Source organism: Suricata suricatta, chromosome 3 (assembly GCF_006229205.1).
Source record: "Suricata suricatta isolate VVHF042 chromosome 3, meerkat_22Aug2017_6uvM2_HiC, whole genome shotgun sequence".
NCBI classification, from domain to species: domain Eukaryota; kingdom Metazoa; phylum Chordata; class Mammalia; order Carnivora; family Herpestidae; genus Suricata; species Suricata suricatta.
The window spans coordinates 18,711,229-18,728,928 of record NC_043702.1 but is presented as its reverse complement, the minus strand read 5'-3'; the positions used below and the strand labels follow the sequence as shown (position 1 = coordinate 18,728,928).

Genomic DNA, 17,700 nt, shown 5'->3' with positions numbered 1-17,700 from the left:
TTCCATGGGCAGACACCATTCTCCTGGCCTGCCAGCTGCCTCGCAGAGCAGGGCCAGCTTAGGGTCCAAGGGCATCGGGACCAGCCCCGCCCCGCCCCACTGAGCAGGTGGCCGACAGATGCTGGGTCAGTGGTGTCATCTTCTTTACCGACAAAGTCAAGCCAACCTTACGTCTGGATTCTCAGCGCTCTGACTGTGTCAGGGAGTCCAAAGAGAGGACTCCCCCCACTCAAGAGAAGAGAAGGTACTAGATCCTCCTCAAGAAGCCATTCCATCCTGCCTCTGTCATTATGTCTATGTAGGCCATCCCACACTGAGACCCATTTCCCTTGTTTCCTGACATCTCCCCCCAAGGAAGCCCAGAGGACAAGAACCTGACCTCCCTTTCACAGCTGATCCATGCTCTCACAGTTGGGAAGTTCCACCAGGTGGCTAACTCATTCCCTTCCTGCTGCAGACTAAGCCTCTGGTCCTTTACAACATGACAGAACACAGAGAGAAAACTTCTGTGGCAGCGTTGAGCTTCTCACTTTCTGCACATGCCTGGCCCCCTGTCCCTCGAAGTCACAGACCTGAAGGGCCGCCCCTTCCAGCAGCCAGATTAATATTTCCCAACAAAAATCAGTCTGGTCCTGAACTCCAGGGCTCTCGGTTGGAAGATCACCCCCCTCAAACCTCTGTTCAGAGATATGGGACCGATTATCACTCCAGGATCCTTGGATTTCGTCGGGCCCTCTGCAGGCTCACACTCCTCTCTTCCTGGTTCTTCCCACATCTTACCCAAAAGTCCATAAAGCAAGACTACCAGACCGAACAGAAGTATGTCAAGGGTAGATAGATATTCGCCACGGCGCACAAGTGTCCTTCCAGGGTGGCACAGGGGCTATGCCTAACTGCCTCCCTCCCAACCCAAAGGGGCACCTTCTGGAGGAGAGGGTCACCGCCCTCGTCCTGCCTGGCCTCGGGGAGACAAAGGGACACAGGGCCACATGGGTGACTGAGGCAGCTGGGAGCCAGAACTCTCTGCCATCCGGGGTCTGAGACTTGGTCTCCTTCTCTTATGTAACAGGGCAGATGCTCTAGGCCAGTGCAAGCACCAGGTGCTTGAGGGCTGGAAAGAGATCAGAGCAAGCAGCCTTGAGGATTTCAGGCTACAGATGAATAATCTTTTAGATCAAGATCATTAAATGATAGGAAGCAGTATCGATCCCTGATGCTGGCTCCAGACCCCCGGGTTGGAATCCTGCCTCCACCATTTACTCAGGACGTTACCTCAGACGAGGCCTCCAGCCTCTCTGTGACAGCCTCAGTTTCCTCCCCTAGAAAAACGGGAACCGTAGGTGCAAGCAGATGCTAACATGCAAGTATTGGGACCTTGATAGTGACAGGGGCCCCAGAAAAATGAGCCCTCCATTCCAAAAGGAAAGCAGATCACCACACAAGGATTGTGCGAAGACATCCCTGACACCGAGAAGGTGAAGAGACAGGGGCGCCTGGGTGGCTCAGTCGGTTGAGCGTCCGGCTTCGGCTCAGGTCATGATCTCATGGTTTGTGGGTTTGAGCCCCGCTTCGGGTTCTGTGCTGACAGCTAACTCAGAGCCTGGAGCCTGCTTCAGATTCTGTATCTCCCTCTCTCTCTGACCCTCCCCTGCTCATGCTGTCTCTCTCTGTCTCTCAAAAATAAATAAAAAAACATAAAAAGAAAGTGAAGCAATGACCCCACAACACAGATGAGCCCTGAAAATATTACGCTGAATGAAAGAAGGCCACGTGCTGTATAATTCCAGTTCCAGGAAATATGCAGAATAGACAGATCTACAGAGACAGAAAGGAGGCGAGGGCTGGGGACAGAGATGGGGGAGACTGCCGATGGCAGGGGCAAGGCAAACGTCCCACGATTAGACTAGGGAGCTGTTTGTGTAACCCCAGTACCCTAAAACCCACCAGACTGCACACTTTCAACAGGCAGAGTGCCAGTATTTATATCAATTAGTACAATTTAGGCATCTTACATTAGAAATAGGTCAGCTGCCGTAATTTTATAAGAGAGAAAGAAGGCTGAAACTATTCTGTGGCTCTGGACTACCTCGCACGCATACACTTCAAGGAGGAAGAGGGTCAGAAGTGAGAGATTCCAAGAGGAATTTTGGAGAGTGTTGTTTTGCTGTTAGGGGCTTTTCTCTCATATCAGTGAGACTTCCGGAGCACAGAGAACGTGAGGGACAGAGCCTGGCTGGGGATGAAAGTCTGCAGGATGAGAGGCAGGCTGGGGAACAGACAGAGGGGCTGCCTTGGACACCCCCATCCCAGGCTTGGCTGAGGCCAACAGTGCTTAAGGGCTCCTGTGGGCCCAGGGGAGGGAGGGCTAGCCCAGGGCAGGTGGGGGTAGAACCTCAGCTCCTGGCAGAGAGGGCCACCTGTTGGGCTGAACCAACATCAGCAGCAGGAGGAGGCTGCAGGGACAAGGGACATGGGCCCAGAAGGGTTGTGACAGTCTGACAGCACTGCACTCGCCCGCCTGTAGGACACAGAGTGAATGACTTATGGGAAGTTCAACAGGGGCCCCCAAAACACCCACAAAAGTGCTGCTGGAAAGAAACAACATTCAGCACCTCGGGAATCTTCCATCGGCAAAGAGCTCAGGAGTCATCATCCATGCCTGTCTCTACACAGAGAGTGCCCATGCAGCCTCACAGTGGTGCCTGGGGGTCAGGAACACCCTCCTGGTTCCCTCCCTCCTTTCCTCTCTTCTGTAAATCAGGAAAACAGAGGGCAAACCCAGTGATCTGCCCCCCACACACAGCTGGTGCCGTGCAAGAGCCAACAAGGGGGAGGACTGCTGCCTAAGGTCAAGTCTACTGGTGCTGGGCACATTTAGGGCTGACCAGAGGACCTTTCATTCCATGAAAGTGGCTGGAAAAGGCACGGGGCTGGCCCTTGTATCACTGGGGGGCAGGGGAATCACAGGACAGATTTAAGGGCTGTGGCACTCAAGGTGGCAAGTTCTGCACAGCAGTCCCAGGACAGCACTGCCGGCTGGGGAGGAGTAACCAAGAGAACACGGAGCAGGTGCTGCCAAGGCTAGCTATGGCCCCGTCATTGGCACTGACGTCATTGTCACCCTTGGGGATAGAGAGCTGAAGTCTTCTTTAGAACCCACCCTCCTCAATTCACTGATAAGGGAACTGAGAACCAGAGAGGAGAAGTAACTTTTCCAAAGTCACACAGCAAGTTGGTGCTACTCCCAAGAGTGGGGCTCCTGAAACAGAGCCAGCTACAGATGGTTCCCAGAAAGCAGAGGGCCCAGCAGGGTGTGGAAATTTCCCAAGAAGAGAGGGCGTGTACATTTCAAAATCACCCCTCTACCTTCTCTCGTCCAGTACTTTGAGTAACAATAGTAATAGTAACAGACACAAATTACTGCCAGCAGAGTATACACCAGGCACTCTGTATTTCACCTTTCACATATATTACCTCATTGAATCTTAACAACAATCCCACAAGGGAGGTACTGTTATTGTACCCATTGTATAGATAAGACATTTGGGTCTCAGAGAAGTAAAGCATCTTGACGAAGGAACATTATAAACAATAGAGCTGGGAATCAGATGTGATTCTAGATCCCACAGACTTAATCCCTAAAGTAGGTAGGTATCAAGCTGTTCAACGTTATTTCCACTTTCCATCTTCCACGCATCATTTCTCTACCCCCTTAGAAGTTAGGCTTGGCTGTGTGATTTCCTTTGGCCAGTGAAATGTCAGCAGAAGGAATGTGTGTCACGTCCAGGCAGAAGCAGTGGGGACATCAAAGTGTCCACCACCCACTGGTACAGGAATGATGGAAACATCTATGGGATGAAGCCACCACCAGCCTGCAGTAAATAAGATGAACAGAAGAAAATCCTTGCCAACCCACATTGGACATGCAGCATGGGCAAGAAATAGGTTTTTGTTGGGGTAAGGATTTGGCACTATTTGTTACTCAGCATAACCAAGCCTCTCCTGACTAATACAACCACCGCTGAGCCACACTGCTCCCCACTCCAAGTTCGTGAGGCGTGAGGTCTGAGAGGGAAGCTCAGCGGGTCCATCTTAGTGCCTCACAGGTCACAGAAAGACACAACGATTGAGCTCAAAGAAACAGAAAGAATCACTCCTCCAATCCCTTCATTTCAAAGGAAATAAGAAAGAGTTACAGAAAAGGAGTGACCAAAGGCACCCAGAACACAAGTCTCCCGCCTCCCAGACCAATGTCCACCCAGGTCTGTCTGTCTCTCTCTCTCCGTGTCTCTTGCCTGCTTTCTCTGTCCTCCTCACTCTCTGTTTGCTGCGTCTCCCTCTCTCCCTCTTTCCTCTCCCTCAAAAAAAAAAAAAATCAGGGAATCCTTGGACAAGCCCAGTTCATGCAAGGTCACCACAGACCAGGGACTGCTGGCCGCCAGTAGGGAGGCTCTTCCCCAGCGCAGACAACAGAGCCTGAGGAGACGCTGGGCGTCCTGCAGAGCTGAAGGTTCTCCCTTGAGGAAGGGGGTGCCTCTCCTCACAGGTTCTCAGAGGGCTGAGAAACTTGGGCACAAAACCACACCCCCGCTGCCCCTGGCTCTCACGGGGGGACTGCTCATAGAAACAAGAGGGACCAACGGGCACCACGGAGGAAGAACCCAGAAGAAGAGTGGTAACCAGGCCCCTTGCCATGCGTAGCCAGGCCATTCTTTCTTTGGGCCCTGAGCAGCCCACTACCTTCCCCAGCTCACACCCCATTACCCAAGACCCCCTTAAGTTGTGAGACATTCTAAACAACCCAACGTCCAAGGGGGGTAGGAAACAGTAGAAGTAAATGGGGACAGTGAGGCAACTCAGGCCTGGCCGACCTCCGGGCTTCCTGGAGGCGGAAGGCAGCCCACGGTTCCTGGTATGGAACTCGCTTCCGAGAAGGCTCGCCCTGGAACACTCCGGAGGAATTTGGAGACTGCTCTGTGCAGCATAGGCAAAACTGCAGCCCCGCTCCCACCCACAGGGAGCCGGGAGCCGGGCATGGGGCTTCAGAACTCAGGCCAAACAGCTAATGGGGCTTCTGGAGGCTGGGAAACGCCGTGTCAGCCAGAACGCTGAGCTGGCAGGTTTCAGACCAAACCAGAGAAAGACAGAGACCGCCTGCAAGGAGAAGGCTGGTGGGGGGCTAGACCACTCTCCCCTCGACCCCCTGGCCCTTCTCTTCCTCCCCTGGACCTTCTCTTCCGCCCCACTCAGGACCAAGGATCCAGGCATCTGACTGCAGGCAACCCAGCAAACTCCTTCCTAGGTGTTATAGGCTCAAGCGTTGCCTCCCCAAACACTTATGTGTAAGTCCTCACCCCCCAGCACCTCAGAACGTGGCTGTATTTGGAGGTAGGGCCTTGAAATAAGTAATCAAGTTAAAAAGAGGTGCTGTGAGTGGGCCCGATCCAATGTGACTGGTGTCCTTATAAAGAAGGGTCAGGACACGGAGGGAAGACCCAGTGGAGACAGAGGGAGAAGACAACCATCTACAAGCTCGGGATTGGAAGGAACCAAAACTGTTGACACTTTGTTCTCAGACTTCTGGCTTCCAGAACCGCAGAAACATAAATGTCTATCATTCAAGCTACAGCCTGTGGTACATCTCTGTGAGCACCCAAGCAGACTCACACCAGGACATTGTGTTCACCAGAGGGAGCTGCTCCCAATGTAAGGGGTCCTGGGGGTGGATGTCCCAAGGCCTGGGACCTTCTCTGATCATAAAGGTCTTGATGTGAAGCTTCCATTTGATTCTTCACCTTTTATCACTCCCCCTTCCTTCTGGCCGAAGCGCAGGGGAGACATATGGGTCCCTGACCATCCGTGGTCCCAGTGACCTCAGTCCACCACACAGGAACAATTCTCCCTTTTCCCTCGATTTCCAGACTCGTCCAAAGTGAAATGGCTCCCCTGGATGGCAGTGAGCTCTCTGCCATCTAAAGGTGTGAGAAGTTTGGGGCACCTGGGTGGCTCAGTCGGTTAAGCATCTGACTTTGGGTCAAGTTATGATCTCATGGTTTATGGGTTCAAGTCCCACGTCAGGCTGTGTGCTGACAGCTCAGAGCCTGGAGCCTATTTCAGAATCTCTGTCTCTGTCTCTGTCTCTCTCTCTCTCAAAAATAAATAAATATTTAAAATTTTTAATAAAAAAATAATAAAGGTATGAGAAGTTGGATAAGCACCCCAAGGACCACCCCAAATTAGGGGGTGCAGGGCGCTGAATAAGCTAAGCTTCAAAGGAGGTGGAAAGGCACTGAGTCAGACCCCTGGATTCAGATATCAGCCCTGTGTCCTATTTCACGATGCCCCGCAACAACCACATTGGTGTGGTCCTCGGAGCAATGGGGTCGGTACAGCAAGAGATGAGGTCATGCAGATGGGGTTCCCACATGTGAGGATTTCCTCCCCTCTGGCCAGTCCCGACCCTTCTCGAGCCTCAGTTTCCTCACTGTGGCAGCAGAGCATCAGATGGGCTCCATGACTGGTCTGGGCCACCCCAGCCTAGGAGGTCGGGCTATAGAGAACAGAAGTCCCATGGCTTTTCTTCCCTCACTTTGCTTCTGACATTGATCGGCAATGTCCTGAGGGAGTGGAAAGTCGAAAGCTGAACTGGGAACTGGTGAGGGGAAGCGGGGGTAGCCAGCACCAAGGAGTTAAACACGCGAAGGTCCCGTCACAGAGTCAGGGTCTCCTGCCAGAGCAGGAGGAGCAGGGTAAGAAGGGCTAACTGCCTTCACTGCAGGGAGGGTGCGGAGGCAGGGGGAACAGGGCTGACTGCCCTCACTGCAGGGAGGGGGCAAGGAACAGGGGGAGCAGGAATGACTGCCCTCACTGTAGGGAGGGGGCGGGGGCAGGGGGAGCAGGAATGACTGCCCTCACTGCAGGGAAGGCTTGAGGAACAGGGGGAGAGGGGTTGACAACCTTCACTGCAGGGAGGGCAGGGGGAGTGGGGCTGATTGCCCTCACTGCAGGTAGGGGCGGGCAAGGGGCAGCCCAGGCCAGAGATCATCTCTCTCTGATCCCCAGCACCTGGCTCAGGGTCCCCTGCCTCCCCCCTGAGCCACCCAGGGGGCTCCAGAGGGACTGCCCAGCCTCTCCCATCCCCTCCCTCAGTGGGCCTAAAATAGAAGAGGTGTGCCGCTTCCAGAAATGGCCTCATCTCACCTTGGACACGCTGCCCTCTGCCTATTTTGAGAGGTCACCCCTCACCAGAGGCATTCCAGTGTGAGCAGCCCCCCACCCTCCTGGAGGGCGAGGTAGGGACACCCTGGGACCTGCCTCAGCTGTTCTCTGCACAGAAGTCCTGCTAACACCTGCTGGGGGCCAGTGGTCCCCCAGGCGCTGTGCCCCATGCACCCCTACATCCCATCCCTCCCTCACCTGGGAGTCAGATCAGAGCTCCTCCGGTCTGCCCAGGGCTAAGAGGTGGGGGCCGAGGGAGCAGATTCAGCCCAGCTCAGAGGAGACCCAGGGAGGACACAGGACCTGGTGCCCAGAACACAGGTGTTTGTGCTTTCCAGAACAGCACAGTGGTCAGCGCTGGTGCTCCACGCCCAGATCTGCTCTTCACAAGCGAGGTAACTTTAGGCAGGGTACTGAACCCCTCTGTGCCCCAGTTTCCCTATCTGGGCACAATCACGGAGCCATTTCACAGGGGGGCTGTGAGCATCACGTGAAATGGTCACTATCAAGGGCTGGGCACCGTGACTGGCATGTGGCAAAGCCAGAGTGGGCTCCCAAGGCCAAGGGGCCTTCCCCCTTAGCCTTGTCCGCAGGTGTCTCAGATGCTGGCCACAGTCACTACTGGCCTGTCAGAGCCGCGTGAGGAGCCACCACAGGCGGCCCTCAAAGCTCCTGCTCCCCAGAAGGCACTCAGAGTGATTGGTCAGCTGAACCCCCCTTACACAGAAGAGCAAACCAGGGCCCTGAGAGTATGGCATCTTGTCACAGGGTTTGAACCCAGCAGTCTGGCTCTAGAGGCCACATTCTGAACCCCTATATTAACCTGCCTTTCATGAAAATGGCTACACACCACAGAGCCCCTCCCCCAGCCCAAGGACCATGCTAGGGGACACCCAGCCACCTCCCAGGCTCCAGCTTGAGCCATCTCCTGGGCACCCCAGAGTCTTAGGGGTTAGGTGCCTCTACCCCAGCTAGTACATGGGGAAACTGAGGCACAGGGACTTACCCACAACTAGGGGGACCAGCCCAGGCCTCCTACTGCTCTCTCTTGAACAAGAAAATTAGCCAGAAGAAAGTGCTTTTACCTCTGGGCCCCAGAATCTAGAACCCTCCACAAGTGGAAGGAAGAAAAGCAGGATAGGGACCATGATGACCACTCCTGCCTCATGGCTGGTCCCAGCTGGCTTGGCTGTCCCTGTGGGGGATGTGGCCCAGGCGGCAGCAGGGAGCACACAGGGCCTGCCCCGCTGACCACCCCATCGCGTAGCTCCCGGACCAGGCCAACCATAGTCAGGCCGGGCCAGGCCAGGGGAGAGGACAGCAAAGCCTCGAGCTGCTTCCCCAGCCTTCCCTTCCCACCCTCCAGGCACAGGGCCAGCTTCTCAGCCTCCAGACAGGAGCCCCTTGTCCCTGCAGGATGAGCTGACCTTTAACTGGCCAAAAGGTCCCACTGGCTCTATCCCCCTGCCTGGGGGAGCGGATGAGGAGAGAGCGGAGGGGTGGAGCCCATGGCTCCCTCACCCTCTCCTTCCTCCCCTTTCCCTCCTCTCACTGCTGCAGTACCCCTCCGCCGGGCTGTCCGCCCTTGCCTTCCCTCGCAGTGACCGTGTCCCCACCCTGGCCTTCCAAGGCCTCTCTCCTTCTTTCCCCTTAATTATTTTACCTTTTGTTTGCCTGGCACTTTACTAAATGTGTTTACATTTATCATTGCACTGAACCCACACCAGGGAGGAAGAGGGAGACACTGAAAATACCTTCAAATTGCCAAGTGTTCTTGTTAAAAATGCAAACATCTCCAGAATGATGAACAATTAGGCTGGCAGGCTCTGGTACCTCAGAGCTAATTCATTCCATCCTCTGCCTTCTCCCCTACACTCAGCACAGCAGATGGGGCTGGGGCAGGGGGGAGGCACGCTTTGGGCTGAGCCTCAGCCCCTCAGAAGGGTGGGGTGTCTGGGCCCCTGGGAGGAGGAAGGGGGAGGGACCTAAGGGAGGCAAGAGGAGAAGCCATGGACTTGGCAGTATTGCCTGTAAACAACATGCTGTCACCAAGCTCTGAGTTCTAGCCCCATCGCTGCCCTCATCCCACTCACTCTGAAATCCATCACTCATTCTGGGATCTCCAAGGTCAGAGGGACGACCTTCTAGAAAAGACCTAAAAGAATTTCAGGGTGGGATCAACAAATCCAAAATCCTGGAGAAGAAGGCGGGAGGAGGCAGGGGGTGGTGCAGAGGGTCAGGAGCAGTTCTGGGGGCGGGGGAGCAGCAGGCCTGACTCCCCCTAACCCAGCTCTGCAATGGGGCACAGAGTCCCCGAGATGGCACAGCCTCACCCCCTTGGACCAGCTGCAGCTGGGAGAAGGCCAGAGGCTGGGAGCTGGTGTCTTCAAAAGGATCTATCCCAGGCCGTGGGGGTAAATGGGGAGATCTTTCCTTCAAGAGGGTCTCAGTTATCCCCCAAGGAAATCGGGGGAATGGGCCCACAGGTCTGAAGATGCCTCCAGTTCTGGCATGCTCAGTCCCAGGACTGAACCAGAAAATCAAGTCTAAGCCAACCCCCAGACAGGCATCTTGAGAGCTCCCGTGCTCCAGGCATGCCCCTGTTGGAGGCCACACCCCTGCACCCCATTGCGCACATTTGAATGAACCACACAAACAAATAGAACCTATATATAACCCTCGCGGACAAAACTGAGTGGCAGTTGACGGTCTGACGTAATGTTAGGTTTTGTAGCTAAATTAAACATGCATTAATTTCGACTGCAGCTTACTTTTCACATGGGGGAGCCTATCGGTTTCAGGTCCAGCCCTCCAACATTTTCGTTCGCTGCTGATGAAAGCTCATTAGGTCCTGCACACTGTGCCTACATGCCTAGTGCTCTGACCCCAGCGAGCTCAGGCAGCGAGCCTGGAGAACTCTAACAGCAGGTTGAAAAGAGATCTAACAAATGCAGTGTTTGCTGCACAGGAGAGATCTCAAGCTCCACTCAAGGCCACTTCCGCTGAGGAGCCCTCCCAGGCCACTCCAGCTCTCTAGAATCCCTCCCCTACCAGTTTTGGAGCACTGGCTGCTCCCTGTGGATGGGACTCATTTAGCAAGAGCTATACGCCCTTGGGTGGCTGTTCGGCTGCATTCTTTCACTCTGTCTTCGTGATCTGTGCTCTCTCTTCTCTTTCCCCACTGAACTGTGAGCTCTCCAAGGTGCCTGGGCCTCTCCTCTGCCTCCTCTTGGTTTTTGTTTTTGTTTTTTTTGGTTTTGTTTTAATGTTTATTTATTTTTGAGGGACAGTGTGAGCAGGGGAGGGGCAGAGATAAAAGGAGACACAGAATCTGAAGCAGGCTCCAGGCTCCGAGCCGTCAGCACAGAGCCCATCACAGGGCTCGAGCTCACAAACCACGAGATCATGACCCGAGCCGAAGTCGGCCACTCAACCGACTGAGTCACCCAGGTGCCTCCTATTTGAACCCAGAATGGCGTTCACAGCCAACCAAGAGAGCCGAGGCCATGTGAGCAGGGGCGGCGCTGTTCAGAGAGGAGCTAGAAGCCACTGCTGTCACCTACCCTCCATGCCGTCCTCTCGATGCCCATTGAAGTTGTCATAGGAATCCCAGCGGATGAGCGGGTCGGAGGTGTTATAGTCCACGGACACGCTCGGCCCGTTCTCCAGGTGTTCCATGCCTGTGATGAATGAGGCGGGAGGGCAGTGAGGAGAAAGAAAAAATAATCAACAGCTGGAAAAACAGAGGAAGCCAATAGCTTCCCCAGGGATGTTCCCCGAGGGACTTCTCATCTTCTTAACCATAGTGGGGTGGGACCAGTGGCTTAAATTGGACAGAGAACCCAGGAGTCTGGTTTCTTGCATTCTTGAAAAGGCTCATACCAGGTCGCAAGGGTAAATCAGGACGGAACACTGAGGAATGAAGCCCCCACCCCCCGCCCCCTGCTTCCCAGGGAGAACGCTGGAGGCCCTCCGACTGGGTGTCTGTGTCTTCCTTTTCTGTGTCCCTGGGGCCACAGTGCCAGGGGACCAGAAAGTCTGCCCCTGGTGTGAAGGGGAGTGTTGAAGAGGCTCGTGATGAGCAAGAGGGGGGCAAGGATATCAGGGAAATCACAGCTGAGACACTGAGAAGACACGAGGTCATTCCAGCCATCCCCCTGCCTCCCACTTGAGATGCCCTCCACTTCAGGCAGAGATCTGAGGGGAGAAGCAGTCTCTCCCACACACCCACAGAAAGGTGAAGACCGCACAAGCTCCAAGTCCTGCTTCCTAGGGCAAGTCCCTTTCCTGACCTGGCAGTCCTTTCTAGCATCTACCCAGAGTCCCACTGGTTGTAACCTAATTTGGTCTTGTCCTCATTCTGTTCTCAAATAGGATGGAGAACAACTGGCCTTCACATATAACCGGTCTAAAGGCTTGATGGCTATTATTAAAGTGGCCTTCTCATCTTCAGTTTGAACCACCTCAGTCCTCATAAATACTTCTTGTCCATCGAGCTCCTCCGAATGTCCCCTCGGCCACTCCCTCCATCCACCATCGCCCTCAGTCTCTGAATATAATGGGATGGTGACCTAATGGGACCAGAAGAGTTGACCCAACCCAGCACCTCTTGGTCAGCTTTTTTATTTTTATTCTCCAAAGATTAAGTCATTGGTTCAGGTTTAGCTGAGGGTCCACTCTGACACCCAGATCCTTTACTGCTGGCCTGCCTTGCAACCACAGGAACTGAATGGTTGTAGAGCAGATCCGTGGGAGAATGGCCAGGCTGGAGAGGAGACAGTTTAGCGTGGAGGCAAGGGCGTGGAAAAATGAATTCTAACAAGTGAATACCTTGAATTTTCTCAGGTCCATAAGAAAATACAAATTCCACTTTGCCATATTCTGGAAATCGATCATCTGAAAAGGGAGCAGGAAAGATAAAAAAAGGGCAATTAGTTCCCCAAAAAGACTCAAATCTTAATCTTCCTGGAGAAGATTAACATGATGTGCGTACACAGGGTTGATACCACCACACCTGTGTGTAATGACATGCGCCTCTTTAGCCCGGGTCCTGTTTGTCTGAGATAACCAGGCCCACCCATGTCTATTTCTCGATCCACTAGCGGTTCCCTCTAAGACTCAAAATAACAGACACTATTTTCATGCTACTACTTCTAGATAGACGGATTTCAAGTAACCTCCACTGACTCACCACCATGAAGATGTTACTTTAGCCCATTAATATCACTCCTATCTCCCTTCCTATTAAATCAAGTATTACTATTATGATTATTATTTACTCTGATTGCCTTTCAAACTTTAAATCCCAAGCAAAACCTCTATTTCTTGATCTGTCCATCTTCAACGGTGTCCCCTGACCCCCTCCGCGTAAGAGGAGAAAATTTGCACCACCTCCCCCTTTCCCTGCCTTTACCAACTCCACCTTTACGTTGTCTGTTTTTCCTTGTTAAGACTGATAACATTTACATTCTGTTCTGTAATTATAATGGCATCTTCTGCTTCTGCCTTCCTGGCTTCAGTACAGAGGAAGCTCATCACAGAAATATCCTTCTACTGCATGAGCCAGACTCTACTGGGGGAGTCAGGTTTCTCCTCTCCCGAGCCCCCGCCCTACTCTCTGCCCTTGGCCTGAGCCCAATCTGCACACAGATCACCATCCACTGCCTGTGGGAAGCAAAGTTACAGTAGGCATGGTGACCACTCGCTGGGGCATCCATCATGCTGTGCATGTCTCTGTCACTGCAGGCGTCCCTTCAGGGTATCACACTTGTGTGTCTCTGTCTCCCAGGAGACTGTGAGTTTCCTGGAGGTAGGGCCTGATTTCTTTCTCCTTGTATCCCCAGGGTCTAGCACATGCCTGGCACATATAAATACACAATAATTCTTGGTGGATGAATGGATGAATGGATGAGGGATAGACAGATGGACAGATGAATGGATGGATGGATTTGGATGAGTGAGTAGAGGTATGGGTGGGTAAGATGGGTGGGCAGATGGATGGATAGATTTGGATGGAGGGGTGGATTCGGATGTATGGTTAGATAGATGAATGGATGGGTTTGGATAGATGGATGTGAATGAGTGGGTGGACTGATGGATATGGATGGGTGGGTGGATGGATGGGTGAATAGTTGGATAGATGGATGAATAGACGGACAAATGGATAGATGATGGATTTAAATGGGTGGGTGGATAGATGGATGGTTGGATGGATGGACAAATGGATAGATGGATGGATTTGGATGGGTGGGTAGATGGATAGGTGAGTGGAGAGATGAATGGTTGGATGGATGGATGGATGGATTTGGAAGAGTGGGTGGGTGGATGGATAGATGAATGGATGGATGAATTTGGATCAGTCGGTGGATGCATGTGTGGATGGGTGGATGAGTGAACAGGTGAATGAATATGGATATGTCCCAGGTCTCAATGTGTTATAGAAAAAATCTCAAATAGATAAAGAAGGGAGACCCCTTCCTAACAAACTCTTCTTCCCTCAGAATATGGCTGCCATAGTTTCCCCATTATTGCTCTTCTACCCTGTAGTAAATTTATTCCTTGCTAGGTCTGTCCCTCTACTCAATGAGCCCACCTTTGAAGGCGTCATCAAGGTCTTCCTTCCCAAAAACAACCCCCAGGTCATGGATGGCACAGGTGTGGAACTGCACCCGGAAGATGACATCTCGGGCTGGGCTCCGAAACTTCTTGTGGTAGCACTTTAGCTGGATGGGAAAGAGAGCAGAGCCCACCAGAGAACTGAGGATGGGAAATTAGGTCTCAGGGATCATCTTTATTAGCTCCATGACTGAGACCCCAGGGCTCAGCCAAACCCAGTGAAGGAGAGGTCACCAATATCAAACAGGATCTCAGAGCTATCTGGGAAAACTTCTAGAAAGTAGAATACTAGAGGCCAATCGTGCCCTATAGGGACAAAACTATCCTCCTAAGTTCCTGCATACAGAATGGAAAAAGTAAGAGTGAACTTAAATTAAAGAAGGAAAGCCTGAAGTTAGAATTGAAGGAGTCCTTGTCACCACAGGAAGGCAGCTCACACTGAGAACTATTTCCCTGGAGATATTCCAGATCCAGGGACAAGCGCAGGAGAAGTGATGTCCAACTCTGAGGCAGGAGAATGCACAAGGACTACTGGAGGCTGAAAGCCTTTGCAGGAGTCCTGACAGCCTATGGCCCCAAGGCTGGTGGCCCATGAGGAGTGAGGATCTTGTCTGAAGAGGCAGGGGGGGAGCAAGAAGAGAGAAGGAGAAAAAATAAACAAGGAGGAGAGGGCTCATGATAGAGGGGCAGCACTCACCAAGATGTCTCCCTTCAAGAGCAGGCCAGGTTCAATGGTGATGCAGATGCTGGTCTGGCTGTCTCCTTGGACGTTGCTATGGGAGAAAGGTGAGCAGAGAGAAAGAGAGCCGCTGAGGGGGCGGCCAGCATGCTTGTTTCCTACTGCACCCCTGCCAGAGGGCTCCTGGGAGGGCTTGTTGCCTCCGTCCCTCAGCCCTGTGCTAGATGAGATCCTCCTAGAAGAGGTCCCCCACACACACCCCCTTGTCCCTGGTCCTCGGCCTCAGGCACCCCTGGCCTCTCATTCCTGTGGAATACCTACTAGATGCCAGACGTGTAGACAGGCTGCATGGCCTGGTAGATCCGGAGAAACGGTCGACACCCTGTAAGGGAGGGTGATGTTAGCTAAGACAGCAGGGACGGTGTAGGGGTGGGGGGAGAGGGTGAAAGAAGGAAGGGCTGGGGAGAGGAGAGGTAGGAAGGGGAAGAAGGAAAAGAAGAAGGAGAAATAGGAAGAGAAAGGAGGAAGAAATACTAACTTTTCACTTGAGAGGCATTTTTAAGTTTATAAAAATCATTGCCACGTCTGACATCGTGTGCCAACAGGCACTGCCAGTATCTAACCCATGAATAGACTGAGGCTCAAAGAAAGCTCAGGAAGTTATGCCGTCAGAACACCAATCCAAGCATACATTTCTCCCCCCATCCCTCCCCCCCTCCACCAGGCTGCCTCTTCAGGAAAGAAGATGAGAGACAGGAGGGGAGGGAAGCCAGGGGGCTCAGGCAGGTACCTCCTTTAGACTCGAAGTTGGGGATGCCGTGCATGATCACGTGGTGCAGAAACAAGGGCTTGTTGTTCATTTTGATGGAGCCAGAGAGCAGGCCACTGAAGTAGTGCACGTACCTGGGGCAGGGAGAGGGGCAACTTCAGGCAGGGGCCTGCCCTAAAGCAGAGCCATCCTGGTCTCTTTTCTGGACCCTTCTAGTTCCCCACAACCATCCTAGACCTCCTGGAGGCTGGAGTCTCCTCCCCAACACAGTCCCTTCTTGCTGCCTGGAGCACCAGGTAGAGAGGACAAGCAGGGACCACTCAACCAGGAGCTGAGTGGAGCCAATGCTCCTCGTTGGGGGTTTTCTGGCGCCCCCTGGTGGTCCAGCTTCACTCCCAGCCCAAAAATCAGCTGGACCAATATTCCCCCCCACACACACACACACACACATTCCTGACGGCATCGTTTAGCTGCTCCCCATGGCACAAGCAGGCCAAATCAACCATCAAACAGCCCCAACACCCTTAAACCTAGCTTAAACCAAGCTCATGCTTATAACCACAGGCCCCAGTTCTGCCCCCACAGACCCCCTAGACCCGACCATCCAGCAAACCGTAAGAGCGTAACAATTATAGTCCTTCACTTTCTTATATCACGCAGAAGTGTATGAAATCCCTCTATATCTGCTATTGAAAGACATCTAACATCTAAGATGTATTCTTATCCCTAGGGTCAACGTTCTCTAATTCCTTTTGGATCTTGTTGGAAGAATGCAAGAATTAACCCATCTCCACTCCTTCTAGAAGAGAGGGGAAATTAGGTCCAGAAAGAGTTGCCAACACATGGCAAGAACACACAAAAGCAGGTGTGGGTGGGGAGAGAAGGAATGCTGTCTGAAATTCAGTGCACCTGCCAGAGAGGCCCATCCTTTTTCTGTGGATTAGTCAGTGCGTCCTCCTTTTCTGAATGGGGAGCCAGGTCAGCCACACCAGTCACAATGAATCCTGAGACTCCACAAGAGGCAAGGGGGTTCTTTGAGGCTTGTGGAACCAGAGCCCACATGACCATGACAATGGTCCCCTCCTATCTCTTGGCTCCTTGGCCCACCTCCAGGCCTGTGGGCCTCTGTCCTTAGGCCCGGGTGGGGCCACCTCAGACTACCCAAGCAAGATAATCTGATGGGCAGCACGGGTTCCTATTCAGCCCCTGCCCAGCCCCCAGCCCCATTACTCAAACCGGAAACCTGGAATGGTGGTTCCTATCAGATCTTTCAATTGTGCCAACAGGATGTGTCTGTGTGCTGGGGACAATAAGCCCGGGGGTGGGGTGACAATGAATGAGGGAGTTGCAGGCAAAGCCCCTCCCTCCCTCTCTCTCTCTGCCCTCCTCTCTTGCAACTGCTCCAGTCCCTGCAAACGAAACTGCCCAGAAGGCGGGAAAGTGGCAACAAATATATAATGAGGCCAACAGCTGCATGTCCACACATGGCACGGACAGGATCAGTCACCCAGAAGCAGGTGCGGTTGCAGATTTAAGCTGCAAGGCAGACAGATAAGCATACACCGAATGCGTGCTGTGTGAGCACGCGCCGTGCGGCGTGGAGCTCCCGAACACCCCTACTGCCAACAGGTAACCCCAAGCCCGGGCTCCGGGTGTTCAGCTACGGGCATGTGGCTGCTCTTGCCCACTGTCTCCCGGTCACACCACGCCATGGTAACACCACCCTCCTCTATTTGTCCCCCGTATGCTTCAAGGTCAGACTCGTGACCAAGGCCACCAGCCATACGTAGAAAGCCAAGGACTGACAAGCGGGTACTTGAATGACTGTTCTTTCCTCTCTGGGAATATTCTCATTGATCCACAGCTGCTGCGTCTGGAAGTCCCAGAATTTTCTGCACATAAAGACATCCTGTTTCTGACGGCTGACCCAGAGCCTGGCTACCGAGTGTCCTGTGCCCTTTGCAAGACCCCAGATGCCCTGAGGACTCATTGCTGCCTGGGCTTCCCACTAACATAGGGGAAAAACAGTCCCCAGAGGAGCCAGCCCCTTCTAACAAGGCAAGAAAGATGGGGGTGATGGGAAATAAGATGGGGAACCCCAGCATGGAGAGGCAAAGGGGTCCAGCTTGCCCGAGCAGTGTTCTGAGGGGCTAGAAAAGTCTAGCCTCTGGGCCAGCGTACTTGCTGTTCCCTCCGCATGGTTACCCCCGCCCTGCACTCAGATGCTTCCTTCTTCCTCAGAGTTCGCCCCGCACGTCACCTTCTCAGAAAGTTCACATAAAACAATGCTCAACATCACTCATCATCAGGGAAACACAAATCCAAACCACACTGAGATACCACCTCACGCCAGTCAGAGTGGCTAAAATGAACAAATCAAGAGACTATAGATGCTGGCGAGGGTGTGGAGAGACGGGCA

General features: G+C 53.2%; 1 protein-coding gene across 12 annotated transcripts in view; it reads right to left on the bottom strand.

The window, feature by feature from the left end:
- Nucleotides 1–17,700, bottom strand: part of TNS1 (tensin 1) — a 184,503-nt gene that overhangs the window by 64,574 nt on the left and 102,229 nt on the right. For all 12 annotated transcript variants that reach the window (XM_029933858.1, XM_029933861.1, XM_029933859.1 and 9 more), the window contains 6 exons: nucleotides 15,303–15,415; nucleotides 14,834–14,894; nucleotides 14,531–14,606; nucleotides 13,811–13,940; nucleotides 12,049–12,114; nucleotides 10,782–10,898 (listed from right to left, as the gene is read on the bottom strand). In XM_029933858.1, the coding sequence (XP_029789718.1) occupies nucleotides 10,782–10,898; nucleotides 12,049–12,114; nucleotides 13,811–13,940; nucleotides 14,531–14,606; nucleotides 14,834–14,894; nucleotides 15,303–15,415 (563 nt within the window). The remainder of the gene's footprint in view (nucleotides 1–10,781; nucleotides 10,899–12,048; nucleotides 12,115–13,810; nucleotides 13,941–14,530; nucleotides 14,607–14,833; nucleotides 14,895–15,302; nucleotides 15,416–17,700) is intronic.